This window comes from Coenobita brevimanus, chromosome 18 (genome assembly GCF_032717465.1).
Source record: "Coenobita brevimanus isolate Jiangsu-jjx chromosome 18, ASM3271746v2, whole genome shotgun sequence".
Taxonomy (NCBI): Eukaryota; Metazoa; Arthropoda; class Malacostraca; order Decapoda; family Coenobitidae; genus Coenobita; species Coenobita brevimanus.
The window spans coordinates 18,893,283-18,919,578 of NC_136971.1; the positions used below are offsets into that span (position 1 = coordinate 18,893,283).

A 26,296-nucleotide genomic window follows, 5' to 3' on the forward strand; every position below is an offset into this window, starting at 1 on the left:
TGGCATTCTCCCTCTCTCTCTCTCTCTCTCTCCCTCTCGCAGATTGTTGAGATTTAGAGTACTTTTTCTGGCTATGATCTGAAACTATGGAGATTACCCATTTTTTACTGAGAAGTTCTGAAAATTTGTCATTGGGCAAAAAATGTGGAGAAATCTGGACTATTTTGGTAATCTGGCAACATTTCATGGTACAGCAAGCAGTGCAAGCTAGCATGGCACAGCAGCTTGGTTGGCAACACCAGCCTAGAACACCCATTCACCTCATAGCTTTTAACTCTGTACATGATTTTTTATAAACTTTACAGCATAAATAAAGATACAGTATTAATATTCGCAAAATCCTCGCATAACAACATGCTAATGTGAATATAAAAAAATGCGAGAGTATTTGCTAATGCAAAGGGGAAGGCAAATATTCTGACCATCACTGATGTGTAGTGCATCCTTGAATGAGAGGATCACTGTTAGCTTTCTCTGTTTGTCTCTTTCAGTCCCTCTTGATTTTCCAATCTTTGCCTTGCTTCTTCATTCCCTTCCTCCTCTGATTCTTCTTGGTGACTTCAGTTACTGGCGTTCCCCACGAGGTGACTCTGTGATCACCACTAGAGGACACTTAATAGAGCAGTTTCTTTCTTCTCAGGATCTCTTATACCAGGAAATGGGAGCAGTGATCCCATATTCATTGAAAACAGCTTCCAGAATAAAATGTAGGAGAGAAAAGGGAGCTGTACTTTCGTTTTGTTGATTTGGAACAGGGTCTTTGACTGTCTCTAGGAGTTGGTGACGTGGGCACTGAGAATGCATGGGATTGAGAACTGACTGGTTAGAGTGGTTGTGGCGATGTATGTGGGTGATCACACTAAGGTGAGAGTGAATGGAGATTTGAGTGATGAGTTTTCAGTGAATGGTGACCTACATCAGGGGTCAGTCTAGAGCCCCCTATTGTTTATCATGGTGCTTGAAACTCTCTCCTGTGACTTAAGAAATGGACTCCCATGGGAGATTTCATATGCTGATGACTTGGTGTTTATTGCAGAGAATGAAAGGGAGGCAGAGGAAAGATTTAGGAAGTGGAGAGATGGTGGCAGGTGGTGGCAACCATCATCCACTCATAGGATTTGGTGCTGCCTCCTTCTTCCTTCACTTTTATCATTCATTTTCTTTGTCTGCCCTTCTCTCTTACTATTTTTCTCATCTTTCCTGTCACTTTTTATTACTCTTCATTCTTTTTCAGGTGGCTTTACATTGAGTGAGGAGCCTGATGGTTTCCTCTAAGCCAGGAAACAATTTACAATGCTGGGTGGTAACCATATAATCAACCCTTCTGTGTTCCTTACATATCAACAAGTGGGTTGGCAGAGAGTTAGTGCCCCTTCTGGTAAAACAACTAAATTGAAGTCAAACATCCATCACTTACCGGATTATGATGTTTGGCTATAGATAGATAATAGACAGAGTTGGAATTGGGCACAAGGATTTGAGAGTAAATGCAGATTTAGTATTATTTATATTTATAAAAAAAAATAAAAATGACTAGGATTGGTGGCAGCACTGCCAAAGCATAGGAAGAGTGGCCATGTGCAGTCTGCCACAGGGGTGTGGGTAGTAACTCTGTCTTACTATCTTATTATTATCTTGATCACAGTCCTACCATGTTACTGTTTTTATATTGAAAATACCTGGTATGATTACTTGTGTTTCAGGTCATTGGTGTCATCACTGCACTATCTTATTCACTATCTTACCATCTGACTGTTTCTGTTTTGAAGATACCTGGTTTGATTAGCTTGTTTAAGGTCATTGGTGTCATCATAGTACGATCTCATTATCTTTAGTCTTGGTCTTAGTATGTTCCTGTCATTGTTAGTATACTATTTCAGTACAGTATCTTACTTTCTTTACCTTTATTATACATGTCTATAACTATGGTTATTTTGGTATTACCAGTATAATGATTTATTTTTATTTTTATTTATTTTTTTTAATACAATTGTATTATCCATTTATGGAGTCAGATTTCTAGTGCTAGGTCATGCATATTATGACGGCATTATCTCACACTCAGTAGGCAGGTCATACAAATATAATCAGTGTGATGTGTTTATCACTTTTGGTGACACTGTATTTATACATTATAAAGCATTCATTGTTTCGCCATCCAAAATGCGTATGAGTTATAAAAGATTTTGATATGGTAGCATTATAGTACATACCTTTGGCTCCATTAAAAAAAAAAAAAAAAAAAAAAATCTGAAAGTTGCTAAAATTTGAATGGATTTCTTCACCATTTTTTATTTATGTCACATAGCTCTGTATGCAACTAGGCACATCATTTTATATATACTGTATATATACAGTAATCCCTCATTTATCCTGATATGATAGAGCCAAAGGCATGTCCGGGTAGTGGCAACATCCGGATAATGAACACTTCCCCAACCATATCCAGGCCCTTCCCATACCCATCTCCAGCCTATACCTAAACTATTTGTACAGAACCTATGCTTAATTTGGCTGTGTTTTCTGGTCATTCAGGCATATTTAGACATCACACAGAGGAATATCCAATGTAATGCTAAACACCAAGAAAACGATGCGGGGGAAAAAAAAAAAACTACCGAAACACTACTTTATGTACAATACCCCTCCTTATTTTGGCAGGGTTTTCTGGTCATTCTGCCATATTTTGACATCAAAACACATAGGATTGTCCAAAATAATTTTCAGCAAAAAAAAAAAAAAAAAAAAAAAAAAAAAACACCATCTGTACACCACTGTCTGTACAGTACCCCTCCTAATTTTGGCACTGTTTTCAGGTTAAAATGTCATATATAGACATCAAAACACATACTGGAATATCCAAAGTAATGCTAAATGCCAAGAAAGCCATGAGAGAGAGAAAAAAAAAAGCATTGAAAACCAAAAACACCCAACCTATACAAGACTGTATGTACAGTACCCCTCCTAATTTTGGAACTATTTTCAGGTCAATCTGCCATATTTAGACATTAAAACACACACAGGAATATCCAGAGTAATGCTAAACAGCAAGATAACCATGGAAAAAAAAATATATATATACACTCAACCCTCAGCTATCACTCCCAATTGGTCCCGCTATGGCTGCGCTATAGCCGAAACCGTGATAGCCGAATTGAAGAACTTATGGTAATAATTCTAATTGGTTCCATGACCTCAATATTTACCCCTAAGATACCTTTTTTGTACCACATACCGGTATTAATATATATTAATCTAAAAATGAGCATGTTTTATGCTGTGATCACGATTCTTATAAATACCCCTCACAGCTGATTCATTGATGTTATGTTTCTTCCCCACACTTTGCTTGGTCTCACCATTCTCTATAAGTTTCACATTTCCAGTTTATCTGCATAACTTAGGTTCTTCTTCTTCTTTATTTCCCTGCCAGGTGCCGCAGCATTATGTTGGGTGATGGTAGGGGGACGGGAGGGGGTACGTTGGCCATGGTCGTATCATAAAAAAGGTTATTGTTCTTGCTGTCACTGTTCACAGTCTGAGGGCGCGCACTTGAATGGTTTGGCGGGCAGGAGACTCTGTCGAGCGGCCAATCAGTGCTCAGCTGGCGCTGATGTCACACGACCAATCACGGAGTGAAGCTTTTGTTGGCTGGGCGGAACACTGGAGCCTGGTCTTTTTGAAATTTTCGAATATTTGCGGTGCACAATAGCAGGCATTTAGTGCATGATAAAGGTATTTGGGTAGTTTTTTATATAGGCGTGATAGCGAGATACGCTTTAGCGGAACCCGTGATAGCCGAGGGTTGAGTGTATACACTACTGGAAGTACAGTACCCCTCTTAATTTTGGCACTGTTTTCAGGTCATTCTGCCATATTGAGACATCAGAACACACATAGGATTATCGATATTCATGCTAAACACCAAGAAAACCATGAAAAAAAAAAAAAAATGCTGAAAACCAAAAAACGCCCTGCCTATACACTACTGTATGTACAGTACCTCTCTTAATTTTGGCACTGTTTTCAGGTTATTCTGCCATATTGAGACATCAGAACTTACATAGGATTATCCATATTAATGCTAAACACCAAGAAAACCATGAAAAAAACACTGAAAACTAAAAAACCCCTGCCTATACACTACTGTATGTACAGTACCCCTCCTAATTTTGGCTCTGTTTTCAGGTCATTCTTCCATATTGAGATATCAAAACACACATAGGATTATCCATATTAATGCTGAACATCCAGAAAACAATGCATAACCAACAGAAATCTCCCAAAAAATGATAAACAGTTTGAAAATCTGTTGTCTGTGCTGAGTGATTGCTCCTGGGGACCCCCCAAAATTCCACGACCAAATATGCCACCGGAAATTGGTTATATTGGTATAAATGGTATAACATCACCTTCGCTGGTGTTTACAAGATAAACTGATAAAAATGCATAAAACTAAGAAGTAAAAGTACACTCAATCCTCGTAAATCGCATATTTATAAATCACGGATTCGTAAATCACGGCTAAGTGGCTGTCAGACTGCCGGCACCCTTAAATCCTGTTAAGTCAAGAAAATTGCGGACCTAGGCACTGAAGTGGGCCTTTTCCGAGGAGAATCGTAAACCCCGGCATTCAATTTGAAAATCGCGACCCAACAACCAATCACCACCCGTCCCTGGTGGCAAGTGTGCATACTAATGCCGCCACGTTGTTGTTGTTCTTCCCGCCTGTCTGCACATTACAGACTATTGCCGTGGAGTATGAAAGCTACCTGCCTTTTTTTGTGCACTTCCCCCCCCTCCCACCTCCTACCTTCCATGGCCCCTCCCGAACCCCTGATGAAGCGCTCTAAGCAGTATGGCATCAAGAAGCAGCTGCCGTTGTTGTACAGTCAACATTTGGAGCTCATTTGTTGTGTTGAGAAGAGTGAGAAGTTTTCAAGGCTGGCGAAAGAATTTGGGAAGAACGAATCGACCATAAGGACGATCTACAAAAACAGGGAGAAAGTGAAGAAGTGCGTCAAAGCTTATGGGACTGGGCACATATACGGCCGGGTACGGTGCAGAGACGAGACGGTAATTTGGACAGAAAGATGTCTGGAGATGTTCGTCCTGAGGCAGGCAAGGAAGAATATTCCGGTCGACGGCTCTGTCATCAGGGAGAAGGCTAAGAGTTTTCACAAATTTGCAAGTCAACGGCTCCGTATCAACCCTCCTAAACCCTTCCATGCTAGCCATGGGTGGTTGGCTAAATTTCTGACAAGGAAGCACCTGAAGAACGTGAACATGACTGGAGAGAGAGCGTCTGCTGACGTGGCCGCGGCAGAGGACTTTCCAACCGTCCTCCAGGTAGTTTTGGAGGAGGGGGGTTATACATCAGAAACTGTTTTCAACATGGATGAGACTGGACTCCAGTGGAAAAAGCTGCCTAGCACCACATACATCCCATGTCAACACCAAAAGGCTCGGGGAAGGAAGCTCGACAAGGGGCGCTACACAGTCATTTTTTGTACCAATGCCAAGGGAACATTCAAGATGAAGCCTTTTGTAATTAATAAGACAAGAAAACCCCGCGCCTTCCGCAGCCTCGAAGACATGGATCAGTCAGGGGTGTATTGGCGTCAGCAGGCTAAGGCATGGGCTACTACAGGCTTAGTCGTGGACTGGTTTGACAGATTTGTTGAGGATGCGAAGGCTCATTGCAAGTGTGTTAGAGTGCCGTTCAGAGTGTTGCTGCTCATGGACAATGCTTCCGCTCACCCACAAGCCCTAACCTCGCGTCACCCCAGTGTCAAAGTTATGTTCCTCCCACCCACCACCACCACCTCTTCTCCAGTCACTTGACCAGGAGATAATAGTGAATACGAAGCTGTTTTACACCTAGTTATTTTATCGCCAGTTTACCTCAGCTGTCATCAACGATGCATCGGAGTGGCAGCTGCTGAGGGAGATCGCAGCGACAGTGAGACAGGGGTGGGTGTTGTTGAGCCTGACCCCAGAGAAAGTCGGGAGGTGTTGTCTGTGTAACAGTTCTGGAGGAAATTTAACATCAAGGACTCTATTGATGCACTAGTAGAGGCTTGGGGCAAGCTTAATGTTGCAACAATTGCACGTGCCTGGCGCTTTCTCTTGCCTAACCTCACGAGTGACGACGTGCCAACTCAGAGTGTAGAGGACAACGTACAGGCTGTTGTTCAACTGGCTCGGAATCTGCCAGGCTGTGGTGAAGTGTCAGCTAGTGACATAATGGACGCGATTACTGAGAAGGTTGATGATGCTGAGGCTGTCATGGAGGCTGTTATATAAGACGACGAGCACTTGGAAAGGCAGACTAACCGTGAAGTGAGTGAAGTGAATAAGCAGGAACTTGGCGGGCCTTCTATGACGGAGCTCAGTGATTTGCTTGTTTACATAGACTTGGCCAAGGAGATTGTGAAATCCATTGAACATGATGAGGAAAGGTGTAGTGAGAGTATTGGTCACCTAGAAAAAACTGGGCGTTTTTACAAGGAATTGTACAATCGCAGAGTTAATGAGAAACATCAGGAACTCATCACCCATTATTTTGCCCGGGTAAGGGCAGAAGCTGAGCCTGAACCACAGCCTGGCCCTTCACACACTGAGGACGTGGATGACAGCATCTGTCATCTCTGAGGCAGACTTTGAGGGCTTCCTGAAGGAGGCAGAGGAGCTGGAGAAGGGAGAACAGCATGAGGGAGCACCCCCACCTCATGCTGAGAGGTTCTAAGTTCTTCCCAACACCACCCCACTCCATTCACTTAAGCAATATCGTCATAGGATTAAGGTGAGATCCCTTAACATGGCTTATTTCTGTTTAATACATGCACTGAATATTCCTAAATTTGTATGTTTGTGTTTGATGGTGCCTAGATAGGTGTAGGTAGGGTGCTGTGGGGGGTGGTTGGCCAAAGGCCAGACCCAAATTCATTTTTCACATAAGAGTTATTATTTATAAACCGTGGAATTTGTAAATCGCGGCAGTGGTCCAGACCCAAATTCCCGCGATTTATGAGGATTGAGTGTACAAAAATGCAGCAGGAATAAAGTGTTCATGAGTAAAACTTACTTCATATAACTTCCCACTATCCAAGTGCAAAATTTTGCCAGTACCTTCCAATAGTTAAGCATACACTCAGTATGTCTAGAGGCAGAATTTCATGAGCTTTCTCATGGTCTTTTTTAAATTTCAATACAAACAATAGTCTATCTATCTATCTATCTATAGCCCGACGCCCTAATCCCGCAAAGGGTGGCCGCAGACAAAACGCCTCCAAGTCACTCTGTCACCCACCATTTGACTACCCTCCCCCCAACTCACCCCCCCCCTCCCTCATATACCTCTCAACTCCATCCCTCCACCTCATCCTCAGTCTACCCCTCCCTCTCCCTCCCTCCACCTCACCTACATACACCCTCTTAATCAGTCTTTCATTCTCCATTCTCTCCACATGTCCAAACCACCTCAGTGTATTTCTCCTAATCTTCTCAACCACATCCACATCTACCCCACAACATTCCTTCACTTCTTCATTCGTCAACCTGTCCCTCCACGTCACTCCACATGCTCCTCTCAAGTAAACAATAGTAGTTGAATAAATTGCAAAAAAAAGTGAAAACTCATGAGTCCGTGTCATCACCACAGAGGAGGGATGGGAGGGGGGGGGAGAAACAAGGCTGTGGGCAGAATTCTTCCCCTTCTGTCAGCAGGCGGATGGGCGCTTTTACCATACATTTACTCGTCGCTTGCGATCTGTTAGATGCTGAGTGGCCATGCAGAAACACAACCCACTGTGACAAGGGGATTTTCGACGTTTGGTAGAGAGGCGAATGGCTGCTGTCGTCGAACATGTACCCGTGGCTTGTGGTCTGTGTTTGATGGTGGTGGCGATTGGGAAAGACTTGGCCCAGTGGCCATGCGATATGGACATTCAGTGGGGATGCCTGTGGACGTTTTGACACGGCTTGTGGGTTATAGCCGTATTTCTTGGGAGCTGTAGGTTTGTTGTGAGTGTTAGGACGAGCATGCGACTTTGACCATTCATTACAGGGGCGGATGGACATTTTATCTCTCATTGTGAGTTACGGACTACTTCCCACTTACGGTTCGAGACCAGCAGCCACGATACCGAATGTTTGAATATGTTGGCTGGCTGGCCGAAGTTCTAGGGGGAGTTTTACGTCTGGGTAATAGCAAGTAAAATTGGATAATGGTTTAAGAGAACCAAGGCCCAGCATCTGGATAATGAACACATCCAGATACTGAGCATCCTGATTATTGAGGGACTATATATGTATACATACATACAGTATATATATATATATATATATATATATATATATATATATATATACACATACAAACATACATATATATATATATATATATATATATATATATATATATACACATACAAACATACATATATATATATATATATATATATATATATATATATACACACACATATATATATATATATATATATATATATATATATATATATATATATATATATATATATATATATATATATATATATATATATATATATATATATATATATATATATATATATATATATATATACATATATATATATATATATACATATATATATATATATATATATATATATATATATATATATATATATATATATATGTATATACAAACATACATACAGTACATACATACATATATATATATACACAGTATACAGCAGGCTTGGAGTAATTGTAATTGTAATTTAATTGAAATATAATTAATTACACATTTTTAAGATAATTGTAATTGTAATTCGTTATTTCTAATGATGTGTAATTATAATTGTAATTGTAATTGTTTTTTTAAGTAATATAGTAATTATATTTGTAATTGTAATTGAGCATTGAGGAGAACAATTATAATTATATCACACAAATACTTTGATAAACTTATATAGTATGAGATACTGAACAGAGAGAGAGAGAGAGAGAGAGAGAGAAGGGTGGATTTGCTCTGAAGTAAACATGTTACACGAGACAGTATTATTAGATGATAAAAAAAAAAAAAAAAAAAAAGTGTATAAATGTTTTGAGTAATCTGCAATTTGTTATTTTTGTTTACCTGTGTATAAGTAATTGAAATATAATTGAACACAAACTAGGTTGTAATTGTAATTGTAATTTGGAAGTACTAAAACTGAGTAATTGTAATTGTAATTGTATTTGTCATATTTTTCCTTCCCTGTAATTGTATTTGTAACTGTAATGTAATAATGGGCTAGTAATTCTAATTGTAATTGTAATTGACTGAAAGCATATGTAATTACTCCAAGCCTGGTATACAGTAATCACTCCAATATCCAACGTAATAGAGCCATTGGTAGGTCCGGTTATTGGTTTTGTCCGGATATTGGGCCCCAGCTTATGGACTTGTACTTATGTACCCTAACTCAGAGAAACACCTATACAACTCCCTCTGGACATGCATAGCACCTATTTAAGACCCAAATCACACCAATAAGGCACATAAATGACTGAAGTAAATGCAAAAGAAACATAAAATGAGGGTTTAGAAGTATGTTCATACATTAATAAACATTCTGGTACTTATGGACCCTAACCTAGCCTAACTCAGAAAAACACATTCCTACTGCACATGCATAGCTACTAACACCCTATTCACACCAATAAAGGACATTAAAGAGTGAAATGAGGTATGTATAGTATGGAAAAAAGTACAGTATGAAACATTCTGGTAATTATAGTATGGAAAAAAGTACAGTATGAAACATTCTGGCTACTTACAGCAAGTCCCTGGCCACCTCGATGAATAACCGCCTCCTCTCGGACTCTGACAGTAAGAACGATTTCCTGAAGCACTTGCAGTACACTCTTCCTGAAGTCTTGCACTGAACTTAGTCAATAACACACAGAAGTCCGTTCTCTTCACAGTGTTCACTTTTGTCCGAATAATGCTCCATTGTAACTTAGTGTTGCACTTTAACATTTCCCAATTTTTTTTTATTTTCCAAAGCCAAAACAAAGAAGTCTATTTACGTTAAATTTCTTTTCTATTGAGTCATTTCTCTCAACTTGAAAACCTTAACACAACACACCGTTTTTTTCACTGCACAACACTCAAAATTCCCGTGTGGTCTAGTGGAGAAGTTCTTGCTGTTTGTTCGCTGTCAGAGTCCGAGAGTATCACTGGCAGGCGACCTAGGGGTGCATCGCTGGGTCGTGGTGATGGCGTACCCACTGCAGAGGACTCTGAAGAAAGCTGCAAACTCACGTCGAGCGGTGACTCCACCGTGGCTGATGTGCTGGGCTGTGGCTCGGAGCATGAGGGCCTGTCTTGGGGAGGCAACGGAGTGGAGCCAGGGCTGGGCACAGTGGGGGTCACGGGCCTGAAAAAACTGTCAATCGTTGACTGACGCAAGGAACGATGATTCTGACGATTGATGATGCGCTGCCGGAAAGCACGCACTTCCTCCATGAGTCCCAAGGGCCCCATCTCCCTGTCGCAGTCCGGGTGTTCCAGGTAGTCTAGGACGAACTCTAGATGTTCCCGGAGTGCTCTCAGCTTGGGGATGGCTGGAGTAGTGTCCTGCTGAGAGGAGTCCGCATCATCGACGCCTTCGTCGTCGGAATCTTCAAGTTCGGTACTGACACTAGCAACCGAAGACGCGATCTCGATATCAGACAACGTCTGATACCCAGGATCGCCCTCGTCATCATCCAACCACTCACGAACATCGTCCACATCAACATCGTCGCTGTGCGTACGTAGCCGTGCATGGAAGTCATCCACGTCAAACCCCAGAAAATCGTACTCCACATCCGTTCCAAGAAGCAGACGAGACCAACCATTTTCAAGAGTTTTCACAGGGACTTCCATGCACTAGCCCAGTTGTACAGCGCAGACGATGTTGTAGCGGCTAAGGTTTTCCAAAGTCTGCTTGCCTCGTGTGTCCCGTCCTTCCCTGCGCTCGTCCTCGTCCTCAAGAATAACCATCACCTCGTCCAGGAACTTCCGACGGTATAGGCGCTTTGTTGCCACGATCACTCCTTGGTCCATGGGTTGAATGAGAGCAGTCGTATTAGGTGGCAGAAACATGCACCTAATACGGCCATTCTCAGCAACCAAGTCCTTGTCGCACAGGTGGGCAGGTGCATTGTCGAGCAGAAGGAGAGCCTTTACCTGGTTGCGAGGGATTCCCAGTGTCTTTGTCTGGTAATGGATGACCTCCTTGACGAAGTGACGGTGAAACCATTCTTTGAAAATCACAGCTGTGAACCATGCTTTCAAAGAATGGTACCAGACAACAGGAAGGACATCCATCACCCCACGAAGGCACCGAGGCTGCTTTGCACGGCCAACAACAACGGGCTTAAGCTGGTGCATGCCGTTAGCACTGGCATAACACAAAGCAGATATCCGTTCCTTGGAAAGCTTGCGGCCAGGTACACGCTTCTCCGTCTCCTCGGCTAGAGTGTTCGTTGCCAGCGAGCGATAGAATAGGCCAGTTTCGTCAGCATTGTAGACTTGACCGAGAGTTAGGCCCTCCCTTTCGATCAAGCCTTTCACCTTGTGCCGAAACTCGTCAACTCCATCCTCATTAGCGTCCAATGCTTCGCCATGTGCTTTACGGTTAGTAAGGCCATGTCGCAACTTGAACGCGAAGAGCCAACCCTCAGATGCCTTGAAGTCTAGGACGTCGTGAAGCCTTGCAAACTTCTCAGCAGCAGCCTTCAGCTCTGTTCCACGTATGATCACACCAGCTGCACGTTGCTGTCGATACCAAATCAACGTGGATCGGTCGATTTCTGCAAACTTGGGGGTAAACATAACCTTCCTTTCCACGTTGCGTTTGCTTCTCGATGAGAAGTCAGCCGTGTACTGCATGAGTTTGTCTCGGGAACGTTTGATATCGAACAAAGTCGACCAGGCCAGGTTGTACTCGCGGAGAATGCGTGAAGAAGACCAACCCGCATCAACTTTCTCCAATATCTCCCTCTTCTTTTCCAGAGTCAACACCACTCTCTTCCTTTTCTCAGGTGGTGGGGCCATCATCACACACACTAAGAGGAGGCCCGAGAGCAGCAGGAGGCCCTGCAGCAGGTAGGGCACCACCACAAAAGCGATCACGTGGGCAGCCATTACGAAGAGCGTACGTTCACTCGCGGTGAGAGACAGGTGGGAAGTGGGGAGGATGCAGCGGCGCTCTATCGGATGTCGGAGGAATGACGCACCAAAACAACGCTCTCCCACGGCGCGCGTGGCAGGTTCAAATTACGGACGGGAAAAAATCTTTTTTTTTTTTTTTTTTGTAATTTTTTGGGGTTTTCGGACCATTTTGGGAATGTTGGATCCCAGGACGATTAGGTCCGGGTAGTGGGGATGTTCAGTTATTGGGCGTCCGGATATTAGAGTGATTACTGTATATATATATATATATATATATATATACACACACACACACACACACACACACACATACATACAAACATACATACAGTACATATATATATATATATATATATATATATATCTAAGCCCTTGGCCACCCCGTTTGGGATACATGGCGTCTGGCAATGAATGAATGAATGAATATATATACACAGTGGAGAGGATGGAGGGTGAAAGACTGACGAAGAGAGTGTATGTGAGTGAGGTTGAGGAGGGAAGAGGGAGGGGGAGGCCGAGGATGAGATGGAGGGATGGGGTGGAGAGGTATATGAGAGAGTGGGGTGTGAGTTGGGAGCAGGGCAGTGAGATGGCGGGGGACAGGGCGTCTTGGAGGCGATTTGTTTGTGGCCACCCCAAACGGGATTGAGGCATCTGGCAATAGACAGATAGATAGATATACTGTATATATATATACAGTACAATCCCAGTTAACCGGGTGGCTTGGGGAATTTACCTTCCCGGTTACAGATTTTTCCCGTATTTCTGATTTTCAAGTCAAATCTATACAAAGTCTATCACAGCAGTAAATGCAGTTCAGGTACTCACCAGTCACATTAGGGGTTACACTAAGAGATTCCGCCTGATAAACTGCCTTGTAAACACACACCATGGTCATAACGCACGTGCGTGAATTGTCTAGCAATTTGCAGTACTGCAAATTGCACCAGTCCATTGTTTACTGAATTACTGTATTCATTATATGTACTGTACTCATAAAAATTGAAAAATAAAATAAATAAATAAAAACTTGAACATTTATTAGTGAACTGATGATGTGTTAAGACTACACTGTAGAATTATCACGACACCTGTGCCCCCACGTGAGTTTGTTTACGTTTCTCTGACCCCGACTGTTCTTCTTCTTCCCCACCTGACCTCCATCACTCCACCCCTCACCCGCCACTCAGCTGTTTTGCAGAAAATAAAATAAATGATGTACGTATGAAATGCAGGCATATTATTTATTTATTTATTCTTCCAACAAAGTAAACTTTCATTCCTATTAGCATTTATATTCAGCCATTAGTGTTTTATAATGTTCGCCTTTTTCAAGTCAGTTGCATATGTCCAGCTTCTGTTTCAAGGTAAGCACGATGCGCTTACGTTTAGTTTGCACTTTAGGCATTTTGGAGTGTACAAATTACCGTCTATCGGAGGAACACAATAGCAAGAGAGCTTGTTTACTGTCTGATGGCAAAAAGCAGACTGGTGATTTTTGGAGGGTGTGGAGGATGACTGAATTCAAGTAGGGGAAAGAGGGGGAGAGGAAGGGTGGTTAAGAGGATTTGCTAGGGATTTACATTAGCCGGAAATGCCTTCACCTCGCTTTGTCTGACTTCACCCAGCCTCGCGTGACACGATCAAACGGCGGTTTGGCGGTCCATTCAAATTGGCGCACAGTTATAATTTACTGACATTTTTACCAACCCTTGAATTTTCCCGTTTTTCTGAGTATTCCGTTTGTCTGGACACCGGATAGCTGGGATTGTACTGTATATATATATATATATATATATATATATATATATATATATATATATATATATATATACAGTAATCCCTCTAATATCCGAACACCCAATATCCGAACATCCCCACTAACCGGACATAATCCTCCTGGGATCCAATATTCCCAAAATGGGCCAAAAACCGCAAAAAATTCGAAAAAAATCTGACTTTTTTCCCTCCCATAATTTGAAATTCCCGCCTGGCGCCAAACAGCTGTTACACCATGGTCCCTTCACCCCTTCCTTCCTCCCCCACCCCCACCCCAGTCAGGTTGCCATTTGGTATTTTTCATTACCAAGTGTGGGCCAATTTGGTAATGAAAAATTCGTTTGGTAATGAATTAGAATAATGCATTACCAAATGGATTTTTCACATGTATGAGGATACACAGGATGGAGATGGTGGATTGTTTGCTCTCTCTGATTAATCTGCTACCCTACATAGTGTGAAAATAATCAACATGGTGTTAGTTATAAGGAGAGTGATTACATGTATTTCCACTTGTATATATAATTAGTGAAGAATATATGCTAGCTTTACGAATTTGGTAATGAAAAGTTATATTTGACAATGAAAGTTGAGGAGATTGGTAATGTGGCTGTTGCGATCTGGCAACTCTGTTACCCCACCAACATCAACAGTCACAGCTTAACTCCGATGGAGAGCAGATACTCATAACAGTGCAAGCCACAGGTGCTTGTTTTTTGTGAATAAACAGTGAATAAACTGCAATACCTTGCCACTAGAACACACAGGAATTTGCAGTGTTGTGCAGTGTTAAGAAATTAGAATTTAGAGTGCAGAGGATTAACTGTGGACTGCAAACTGGCGGTTCAAACCAGTCCAGGAGCAAGGGACTTGTAAGTACCCAGAATGTTTAATATTGTATAAACTCACCTCTAAAACCTCATTTTATGGTTCTTTTGCATTTATTTCAGTCTTTTATGTCCCTTATTGGTGTGATTTGGGTCTTAAATAGGTGCAATGCATGTCCAGAGGGAGTTGTATAGGTGTTTTTCAGAGTTAGGGTCCATCAGTACAAGTCCATAAGCTGGGGCCCAATATCCGGACAGGACCACTATCCGGACCTGCCTATGGCTCTATTGATCCGGATATTGGAGGGGTTACTGTATATATATATATATATATATACATATATTGTGTATATATATATATATATATATATATATATATATATATATATATATATATATATATACCATATATAGATATATATATATATCTATATATATATATATATATATATATATATGTATGTATATATATTCATACAGTAAACCCCCGCTATAATGCGGTTTAGATATTGCCGGTTCACTTTATCGCGGGATTTTCATTGGAACCTAAGTATTTTTACATTGCGGGAAACCCCGCCTCATCGCGGTTTCCGCAAAGCCTACTACGGCCATTTTTAGGGTACAGTACATATTTTACATCTTTATTTTCAGTACAGTACTGTATTCTGAAATGGATATGTTTATGGTATTTTACATCTTTATTCTAAAATATTAATAGCTGTATTAATTAAAATAATAATTAAAAATCGGCTAATATATTTGATAAAATACAAGTGAAATTGTGGCGTGGGGTGAGGAAATACCCAGACTCATTGGTAGGTGGCACACAATTGGCTGGAGCCTTACGAGTAGCCAATCCAAACACGCTTTACAGTACATTTTTACTTGGCGCTGATTGGCTGCTGCCGACGCGCCATCCTCAAAGAAAGGAGCGGGACTTCACCGCACCACCATACCGCACCTCCCAGTTTACCTCGTGTTCCTGCCTCAGCTACATCGCCGTGCCCACTTCAGCCTTTCACCACTTGTTTTTGCCGCTTTCTCCTGGTTTTCTGAAGCCCCTGCAATGCCACCCAAACCCCCTGCATCTTGTAAGCCTTCTGGTGCCAAGGAAGTCAAGAGGAGGAAGATTATGATGCTGCAGGAGAAGGCTGAACTTCTCGACATGCTGCGGGAAGGGAGAAGCTATGCCGCAGTCGGACGCCGTTATGGGATCAACGAAAGTACAGTGCGATACATAAAGAAGAACGAGGACGCAGTCAGGAGCGCTGTTTCAGCAAGATTTTGCCAGAATGCTAAGAGGGTGTCTACAGGCAGGAACAAACACATCGTAAGGATGGAATCGGCCCTGGCATTGTGGATAACCGACTGCAGGAAGAAAAACATCCCGCTGGACAGCAACATCATCCGCGAGAAGGCCAGGAAGTTGTACAACCAGTTCGCAGTAGAGGGCGCCGAAGGAGACGACAACGAAGAGCCGCAACCAGGACCATCTACAGCACCAGAGCCTGAGGAATTTCACGCCAGTAAAGGGTGGTTTGACCAGTTCCAGAAGCGGTTCCAAATCAGGAGTGTGACTTTGCACAGGGAAGCTGCATCGGCGGACAGTGAAGCTGCAGAAGAGTACCAGGAAACGTTCCGGCAGATCGTGGAGGAACGGGGTTACAAGCCCGAACAGGTTTTCAATATGGATGAGACTGGCTTGTACTGGAAGAAGATGCCGTCCAGGACGTTCATAATGCAGGAGGAAGCCAAAGCACCTGGCTTTAAAGCACAGAAGGACCGAGCCACTCTTATCTTCTGTGGCAATGCTGCTGGCTTCATGATGAAACCAGGCCTCATCTACAAGGCAGCAAACCCCAGGGCTCTCAAGAACAAAAACAAGAACGTGCTGCCAGTCCACTGGATGAGCCACCCCAAGGCATGGATTACGAAGCTCCTGACTTCCAACTGGTTTCATCAGTGCTTCATCCCTCAGGCCAAGCAATGCCTCAGTGACAAGGGACTAGAGTTCAAGGTGCTGCTGTTGTTGGACAATGGTGGTGGCCACCCTGTTGATTTGCATTACGAGGGAGTGCAGATTGAATTTTTGCCTCCTAACACCACCTCTCTCATCCAGCCTATGGACCAAGGAGTGATCCGTGCTTTCAAGGCACTCTACACCAAAGGATCTCTTCAACACCTGGTGGATGCAATGGACAGGGACGGCGACTTCACTGTGAAAAGTTATTGGCGCAGCTTCAACATTGGGACGTGTCTCTTCATCATCCAGAAGGCGCATCAGGACATGAAGAAGGAAACCCTTAATGCTTGCTGGAAAAAATTGTGGCCCGAGTGTGTGAACGACTGCAAAGGCTTCTCCCCCGATGAAATTCACCATTCTGCAGTGAACAAGTTTGTCAAGCTGGCGAAGATCCTCGGTGGTGAAGGTTTTGCTGACATCACGCCCCAGGAAGTCAATGACCTCATTGACACACACTCCGAGACCCTGACAGATGAGGATTTGGCAGAGTTAACCAAGTCAGCCAGCGAAGGGGAGGACTTGGAGCCGACAGATCCAGCACAAGAAGAGGAGGAGGAGGAGGAGGGTCTAACATTAGAGCGCCTGTCTGACATGGTAAGAGCCACAAACGACCTGCAGCTGATGGCTCAGAAATGGGATCCATACATGGTTCGTGCTGTGCAGTTCTCCAGTGCGATTGACACAGCCATTTTGTTGTTCAGAAATCTCAATACCATGAAGAAACAACGGCAACAACTCCCCATCACCATGTTCCTCAGGCCACTGAAAAAGACTCCACCTACATCTCCAGCAGCAGCAGCACCTCCTGAAGCACCTGCATCACCTGAAGCGCCTGATGAAGAGGCGCCCTCTGAAGAGCTGTAAACGCTCTGCTTCACTGTGCAGTACATCATCATCATCATCAGCATCGTACTGCACAGCTACTTCATGATCATCAATCAAAATCATCATCCGTGAGTACCCATACAGTACTGTACAATTCACTTTCTTTGTTATTTCTTAATTTCAGTGATATTTCATGTCCTTATTAGTTAGCAAGCAATACAGTAACTTTATACTTACGTTTCGCTCGCTACTGTCTCTATACTCACCGATGCAGAACGAGTTGAACTGAAGATATACAGTAATGTACATCTTCAATTCAACTCGTTCTGCATCGGTGAGTATCCTTACTGTTTTCTCTTATTAGTAGTAGTAAATAGGCATTTTAGGGCAAGCAGTACAGTACAGTACTGTACAGTACTGTTACTTTACACTTATGTTTCGCTTGCCGCCCGCAGAAATGTCGTCATAGGCGCCTTCTCAAGAGCTGCACAACTAATACTGTATACACCTTGTACTGAACTTCATGATCATCACCATCTTCAATTCATCACATTCATCATCAGTGAGTACCCGTACTGGTTTTTCTTATTAATAGAGACAATAAATAGACATTTTAGGGGTAGCGTCAATACATCGCGGATTTTTGCTTATCGCGGGTGCCTTTGGAACATAACCCTGCGATAAAGTGAGGGTTTACTGTATATATATATATATATATATATATATATATATATATATACAGTATATATATATATATATATATATATATATATATATATACTGTAATTTGAATATTGTAGGCAAATAAGTTATCTTACCTCCTAGTTCTCACAGTCATCTTCGAAGTAGTCCCCTTGGGCATGTATACAGTGATCCCAGCATTTTTTCCTCGAGTCCATGTCTCTGGAAGGCTTCAGGCGTGATGGTCTTGAGCACCTCCTGCAATTCTGTCTGGATCTCCTCAGTCGAGTCAAATTGATGCCCTTTCAGTTGTAATTTCAGCTTGGGAAACAGGAAAAAGTCGCAGGAGGCAAGGTCAGGCGAATAGGGTGGGTGGGGAATGACTGCAGTGTTAATGGAAGCCAGGAACTGCCAGACAACAATTGATGTGTGGGTGGGGGCGTGTCATGATGCAGGACCCAGTCCTTGTTCTTCCACTGTTCTGGACGTTTGCGGCGGATGTTCTACCTCAGACGCTGCAAAACTTGACTAAAACTTTCCGCTGACAGATTGACCGGGTGGGACGAATTCCTTGTGAACAATCCCTTGGATATCAGAGAAAATAATCAACATCGTCTTGACATTGTTGCAAACTTGACATGCTTTTTCCTGCCTCGGTGAATTGGGAAACTTCCATTGCGATGACTGCTGCTTTGTCTTCTGGTCATAACCATAAACCCATGATTCATCACCAGTTTATGACCTTGGATATGAAGGTGGCATCATCTCTGTCCAGATTCTTGAGCTCACTGCAAACTGCAATGCGATGGGCCTTCTGCTCGTCACTCAGCAGTCTTGGCCCAAATTTTACAGCGATGTGTCTCATGTCCAACACGTTCGACAAAATGCGTTGCACACTCCCTTACGACAGTCCAACAATATCACAAACATCATGGATAGTTCGTCTACGATCTGCTAGGATAGCCTGATGAACATTTCTGACTTTATTTGGTGTTGTTGCCTTTGACAGTCATCCAGAAGTCATTGTCTTTGACGGACGTTCGTCCTTCCTTGAACCGCTTGTATGAGAAAAATGTTCTGCTGTGGGACATGGCACTGTCACCAATGGCTTGCTGAAGCAACCAGTGAGTTTCTGCAGCCATCTTGTTGATCTTGAAGCAGAAGTTGATGCAGGTTCTTTGTACCATGAGGTCTGCCATTGCAAAACCACCAAACCACCTACACACCACGTTACAATAGTAAGCATAGCTCAACAACACGTCCGCTCACAGATACGGCTGGGGCCACACTGATGCACAAGGGGTGCTGCTGACTCCTCCTAGTGGCGAAAGGCAAAACTACAAATATATATATATATATATATATATAGTAAGACCTCACTGTTACGGACTAATTGTGACCCAAACCATTCCGAAAAATGCGAAATTCCTATAAAAGCAACATCCGGACTTCCCCCTGCTAATCCGGACTTTTTCCGATGTATCAGACATTTGTCCGGATCGCCTGAACAGTTTTTAAACTGTCTTGACTACCATTGTGGTAATGTACTGTATTATAACACTATTACATTAAACAAATGACATAATATATATAATAATACTGTACTGTATACTGATAAACCTGTCTTTTATTTACCGTATTGTGGTGAACTTAGCATAAGTGGTCAGGCAGTCGGGACTGCTTCTAGCTTTATCGGACTTTTTCAGATACTGTATACAGTATGGGAATTTAGTCCGGTAGCTCCTCAAGTCTGATGAAAGCAATTCCGGTCTACTGAAGTCAATTATCATTTTACTATATATATACTGTATACAGTAAAAGTCCTATTATTTGGCATCTGTTGGACCGGGATGATGCCGAGAAATTGGATTTGCTGAATAATCAAAAAACCTACCCACTCAGTACCTTAAATATATTGGTGAACTGTCATCACCACTTATGGTATTACAACTGTGTTTGGTGAGAGAACTGTATACTGTACAGTACTGCAATCAATACAGTACTATACCTGAATCTGAAATATATATATAAATTAGTGAACATATACAAGTGTAATGACACAGTAGGCCGACAAGTCAGATAACACTTCCTGGATGGCTGAAATGATACGAAATATTACCTACCAGCTCAGTACATCACTTGTATTGGTGAACTCATTCATTCATTGCCAAATGCCATGTATCCCAAACGGGGTGGCCAAGGGCCATCACTACTTATATTATTACAAATATGTTTGGAGTGAGTACTTTATACAGTACTTTTTCCAAACAAAATAAAATGGTCGGCAAGTTACATAAAATAAAGTGAAGGAATATGATGAAAGTTAAATGTACATTTAGCACTCATTCTTTTGTTCGTTTTTTTGTTTACATGTGAAAGGGAGAGTATTGATGGAAACAGTAATGTATTCCATTAACTCATTAATAACCTCCGGCATTGAACAACCCTTAACGGTACCGATGTCAGTGATGTCGAGTTAGTGAGCAATGAAAAAACTGTGAACAATTATGGGAAGGGAACGAAGGTCACTGGTATGTTTACAAGACTCTATGCTACGATTCCAAGCAGTCAAGGGGTCGGTTAATCTTGGATGTTTTCGCCCATTTGGTAAATGCACTGTAACTTTGTAATTTCTCCCGTGAATCATAGCGAACCATAACATGGGTTTAGGAAGCTAAATAACACATTGCTAGGAGCGTCAGATGATTATCTTCACATCTTTAAGAGAATGGAAGAAATTTAATCCTCTCTGAGTACGTAGAGTAAGTTTCTTCCATTCTTCTGAAATCAATTCATTTTTCTTAAAGATGTGAAGATAATCATCTGGCTTACTTAGCAATGTGTTATTTAGCTTCCTAAACCCATGTTATTATTCGCTATGAGTCACAGAAAAGTTGATAAAGTTACGGTGCATTTTTTACCAAATGGAAAACATCTGAGATTAACTGACCGTCTGACTGCTTGGAATCGTAGCATAGAGTCGTGTAAACATACCAGTAACCTTCGTTCCCTCCCCATAATTGTTCAGTTTTATTTATAGCTGACACTAACTTGACATCAGTGACATCGGTAGTGTAAAGGGTTGTTCAGTCCCGAAGTTTATTAACCCTTTAAACGCGGATCGTCACGTTTGCGACGCTCGGCAAAAAGGACATAACGGCGGAGCGTCGCGTTTGCGATTCTAGTAAATTTTGAATAACCGCGGACAGGCAGGCTCCAGCTGGTATTGTCTATCAGTACCACCACCCTCTAGCTACTTCTAGCACACTTGACCTTTGTACCACTGACCTCTGTTGTTGCCAAGTATCGCGTTTTTCCCCCGTCCCCCCCCCCACCACGGCACCTGCCAGCCTGGCTGTGATACATGGCAGTGCTCTGAGTGCTCAGAACTGTAAATCTACGCTCTCCTCTCACAAGCAGTTTATGCTAATAGGAAACGCTTGTTTCCCCAGTTGTAACACTAGCTTTTTTTCTCACGGTTTGCCCCTGTTTAGCGTCAGTTTACCGCAGGCTTTCAAAGTGACATTATGGCGAGTTCTAGCTCTTCTGAGTCAGTGCAAGCGGCCGACAGGAACGAGAATAAAGTGACGGGCGTAAGGCAGAATAAAAAGCGCGCCGTGGTGATCTTTTGGTAAGCAATATGATTGAAAATAATGTAGTATACATGTTTTTAGCTGTGAAAATGGAAATGTTTGTTGAGTGACGGGAAGACCGCCGCCGCGCTGCATGTCGGCCGTACGCTCCGTTGATTTTAGCCTTATTTTCAGTGCTTATTGTACAAATACGGATTCCTAACTACCTTTACGTTGTAGTATAAAGTTTACTGTGACAGAATGAGGCTGTGGTAGAGGGGAAACCGGGTTGCTGGAGGTGTGAAAGTGAAGATTTGGTTACCCAACTTTGCAAGTCTCCACAAGTCCTTGGGTAGTCCACGAAGGCTCAACACCTGTCTCTGGAGAAAGCTGAATGTAAGTACTATCTGCCATACCAAGTATAATGTTCTAGGGTTAATCTCTGATTTTTGGCGAATATTTTCCTACAGGTACTCAGACCGTGATACAACCCCGCCACTCGGGGGGGAACGACTGTACACGGCCGCGTTTAAGGGGTTAAGGGGTTAATGGGGTATATTACTGTTCGCATCAGTACTCTCTCTTTCACCTTAAACACAAAAATGAACAAAAGAATGAGCGCTAAATGTATGTTTAACTTTCATCAAAAAGACCTTAGCAATTCACATTCCTCCAATTTATTTTTAAGCATTTTTCTGACACAAGGTTAGGTTAGGTTTGGTTAAATTATTAGGTATAGTTAAACAGGACATTCCCTTCCACCATTATGCTAAGGAATAAAAATACTAGAACTGTCACAGCCGTACAGCTAAAAACAACGGGGAAACTGATTTAACAAGCACCATTTATTTATGGGTAATGCATACAGAATCAGTGGTTCATGGGCTAAGCAATTACCGGTAAATGTCACTTTCAGGAAGGCGTCAAGAATGAACGAATTTCAAGAAATAGCGAGGGGGCTTGGAACATAACCCTCGCTAATTTGGTGGGGGTGGTTACTATACTGTATGATACTACCTAATATTGTAATCAATACAGTACATTACCTGAATCTGAAAAAATATAGAAATTAGTGAACATACAGAAGTGTAATGAAACATTAGGCCTACAAGTCACAGATAAGACTTCCTGGACTGCCGAGATGATTCCGGACATCTGGTGAACAATCAAAGATTTTCGTAAATGGGACTATTTCTCAAAACCGCTGAAATGTTGGATCTACCGAATAATCAGCTGCCGAATAATAGGACTTATATATATATATATATATTATATATATATGTATGTATGTATATATATATATATATATATATATATATATATATATATATATATGTATGTATATATATATCCTGTAAACAGGTATACCTCGATATTCGATACCCATAGATGTGATACCCCGGCTTAACATTGGGAGTAGAAATACCACCATACCCCGCCTAACGATGGCCAAACTCTGGTTTAACGACGGGGTTTGATTTTTTCTTACCGATTTTGATGATATAATTGTGTGACTATAATTGTGTTTTTTAGGTTGATTTATAAACTGTTTTTAGACTTAGATTAATATATTTTAGCCATAGGTGGGGTGAACATTGTCATTTTGGGGTACAGTTTACTAAGCTTGATTTTTTAGACATATTTGATGATTTTCAGATTTTATTTTTTGGTTTTAGTGAGTTATCTAAAGGTATTAGGCTTATGTTATCTTCTTTTACAGCTGTTAGGCCATTTAGATTGGCTTTAAACTTCTTTTTGGACCCATTTGGCTGGGTTTCAGACTTGGTGGGGGGGGATACCAAAGGCTCAAAAACATATCCCTATAATTTATATGTTAAATCTACCCCGAGATACGGTACCCCATGTAACAATGGGTTTTTACTTAAACAATTTCATCGTTAAACTGGGGTATACCTGTAACTAACAATTTGTTTCTCTTTGCAGATGGATGAGGATCCTGTGCATGGGTTCTCCCAGACCTTTGTGCTCAAGCCGATGAATGACTCCTTCTTCATTCAGCATGATTCATTCCGCCTTGTCATCCACAATTCTTGAACTATCCCACTCCTTCCCAGCTCTCACACTTTATCTAGGCTCTGCATAATTGTCCAAGCCCTTCCCAGTCCTCTGTTTGTTTTCATCTCATTGACCCCCAGACCCTTACATCTGATAAATGACCAGAATGTGTCATTTGTTTTAGTTACATCATATCTTTATCTTGCTGTCCATATCTGAGCTTCAAGAGTTGGTGGACTCTCAGTTTGATCTCTCAGCATGGTTTCCCTCATTGCTTTATAACTCTCCAGTTAGGCATTTTAATCCTACCCTGTCATCTGCCTAGTACCTAAACCTTGTCTAGCTGTGTTGTGTTATTTGATTCATTTTCTTCATCCTTTGTCAGTCCTATCCTGCTACCTGTCATTGCCCAAGCTGTCTGGGCCCTTGTAGATCAAAATTGAAGGACCCTCTGTCCAGCCCATCAGTGTATGTGGCCATAATGTCACACCTGCGTAACTAACCTTTTCAGTCCAATGATATATTTTTCTTTTGATGACGCTACAACCAGGGAATTTTATTGAGCTTGGGGTGTACTTGTAGCCATGTTAAGGTTAATAAAACCAATATCAAACACCTTCAATTTCAAAAGTATTTCCAAAACTGAATAAAACCATCTGGAGATAAAAACAGAGTAATATAAAAAAATAAATCACTGGATTAGAGGGTTAAGTAAAAGCCCATGTCAGTCACTTTTGACTACCCAGTTGTTTGTTAATATTATCATTATTATTATCAAGGATGAATGAATGAAATCGAAGAAAAATATTATAATTATAATAATTATTATTATTATATTTCATTGTAATGAAGGGAAAGGGAGAACATATTGTTATGCTGTAACCTGCATTTGCAGTTTATTATTACAAACAGGAACGAACAAGCTAATTTTATGTAGGTGGAACCGCTTATCTTTTTTTAACTGGGGGTTATAAATATTTCAGGTTTAGTTTTTGGTCTCCCATACTCGTTAGTTTGTGAATTGTTGTTATCGTGACTGATAAAGCATACCTGTACAGTTAAGAAAACACAAGGGTAGTGATTGTGTGGGCATCTGTCCTACCCTGTTCCGTGTAGTTCTTTTGAAGAAACCAGAAGGTAATTTTGGCATTAATAAATACTGGTACTAAGTTAAATAGATAAATGAATACAGAGTGCATGAATGACTTTTTCAGAATTCAGGTGCTCCCATAATTGTAAGATTTCTACTGACACTATTTGCTGCATGCTAAGGTTTTTGTTGATTTTGCCCAGAACTACGAGAGTATAAGTGTAAACTGAAGCCTTGACTGGACTCCCCCCTCCCACTGAGCTTGAGGACATTGTTTTTAATCTTATTTTTTGCCATCCTTAGACCTATTTGTTCAGGTAATGAGAGATTTTTAGACCTCAGAAGGTTAGATTCAGGCTAAACAAACCTTGTTGCTTTGAGAGGCCCATTCTAAATTGAATGAAATAGTCTGTAGCAGCAAGAATAAAGTATAGAAGATGTCACCTGGATTCAAGGGGTTAATGCAGTTGACTTTTTTTTTTTTTTTTTTTTTTTTTTTTTTACATCATTGGAAGAATAATTTTTCAAACCATTCACAGTGACAATGAATTTCTCATTTATTATTGCTGCCACGAGACAGTTTTGTTTGATTGGGTATTAGATGAATGAATGACCAGTCATATTACAGGGGCCATATCAAATCCCTACAAAGAATCTGTTTGAGCTAAATATAGTATTCAGGAGGTAGTAAGAATAAAAGGAAGAAATGTAAGTCATTGGTGTGAAGGGGTTCATTTGTATGAAGAAAGTCATATGTTATTGTTATGGCTGGAGTTATGCACTTACAGACATCCCTTGGGTGGAGTAGTGATGCACTTTTGTCTACAGTATGATCTTCCACTAATTGTTTTTCTATAATACTTTTTGCTTCTTATGCCATGTCATGATGTGTGGCTAAATGTTTAGGGTAAGCTTCTCCAACTTTGATTGGGCTGTTATTCCCTTGCCACTGCTCACCATCAGTTACCTTTGCAGAAGTAAAATCCTAAGTCAGTTGTGTGACCATAGCAAAATTATGTACAGAAATTTTGTCTAAATTAAGTAAACCTGTGCACATCAGACTTCTGTAGTGTATATTGATTGGTATATAGCAGAAGATGAACTGGCAAGACTGTTTGCCATATATCTTTACAGTTTATCAGTCCTGTGTATTCAAAATCTGAATACTAAGACCACACACTATTTTAGTACAGTACTTAGGGCCCATACTACCCTCTTGCCTTGTTGATAGTATTAAGAATTGTCCATGTAAGCAGCTCTCGTCCAGTGGGAGAATTCTGAGGATTTTTT

The 26,296-nt window shown here is 41.5% G+C and overlaps 1 protein-coding gene across 1 annotated transcript in view; it reads left to right on the plus strand.

The window, feature by feature from the left end:
* Ntf-2 (nuclear transport factor-2) overlaps positions 1 to 25,517 on the plus strand; it is a 197,666-nt gene extending 172,149 nt beyond the window's left edge. The window contains exon 4 of the mRNA XM_080266135.1: positions 23,845 to 25,517. Within this exon, the coding sequence (XP_080122261.1) occupies positions 23,845 to 23,955 (111 nt within the window). The 3' untranslated portion in view covers positions 23,956 to 25,517. The remainder of the gene's footprint in view (positions 1 to 23,844) is intronic.
* The last annotated feature ends 779 nt before the right edge of the window (positions 25,518 to 26,296 follow it).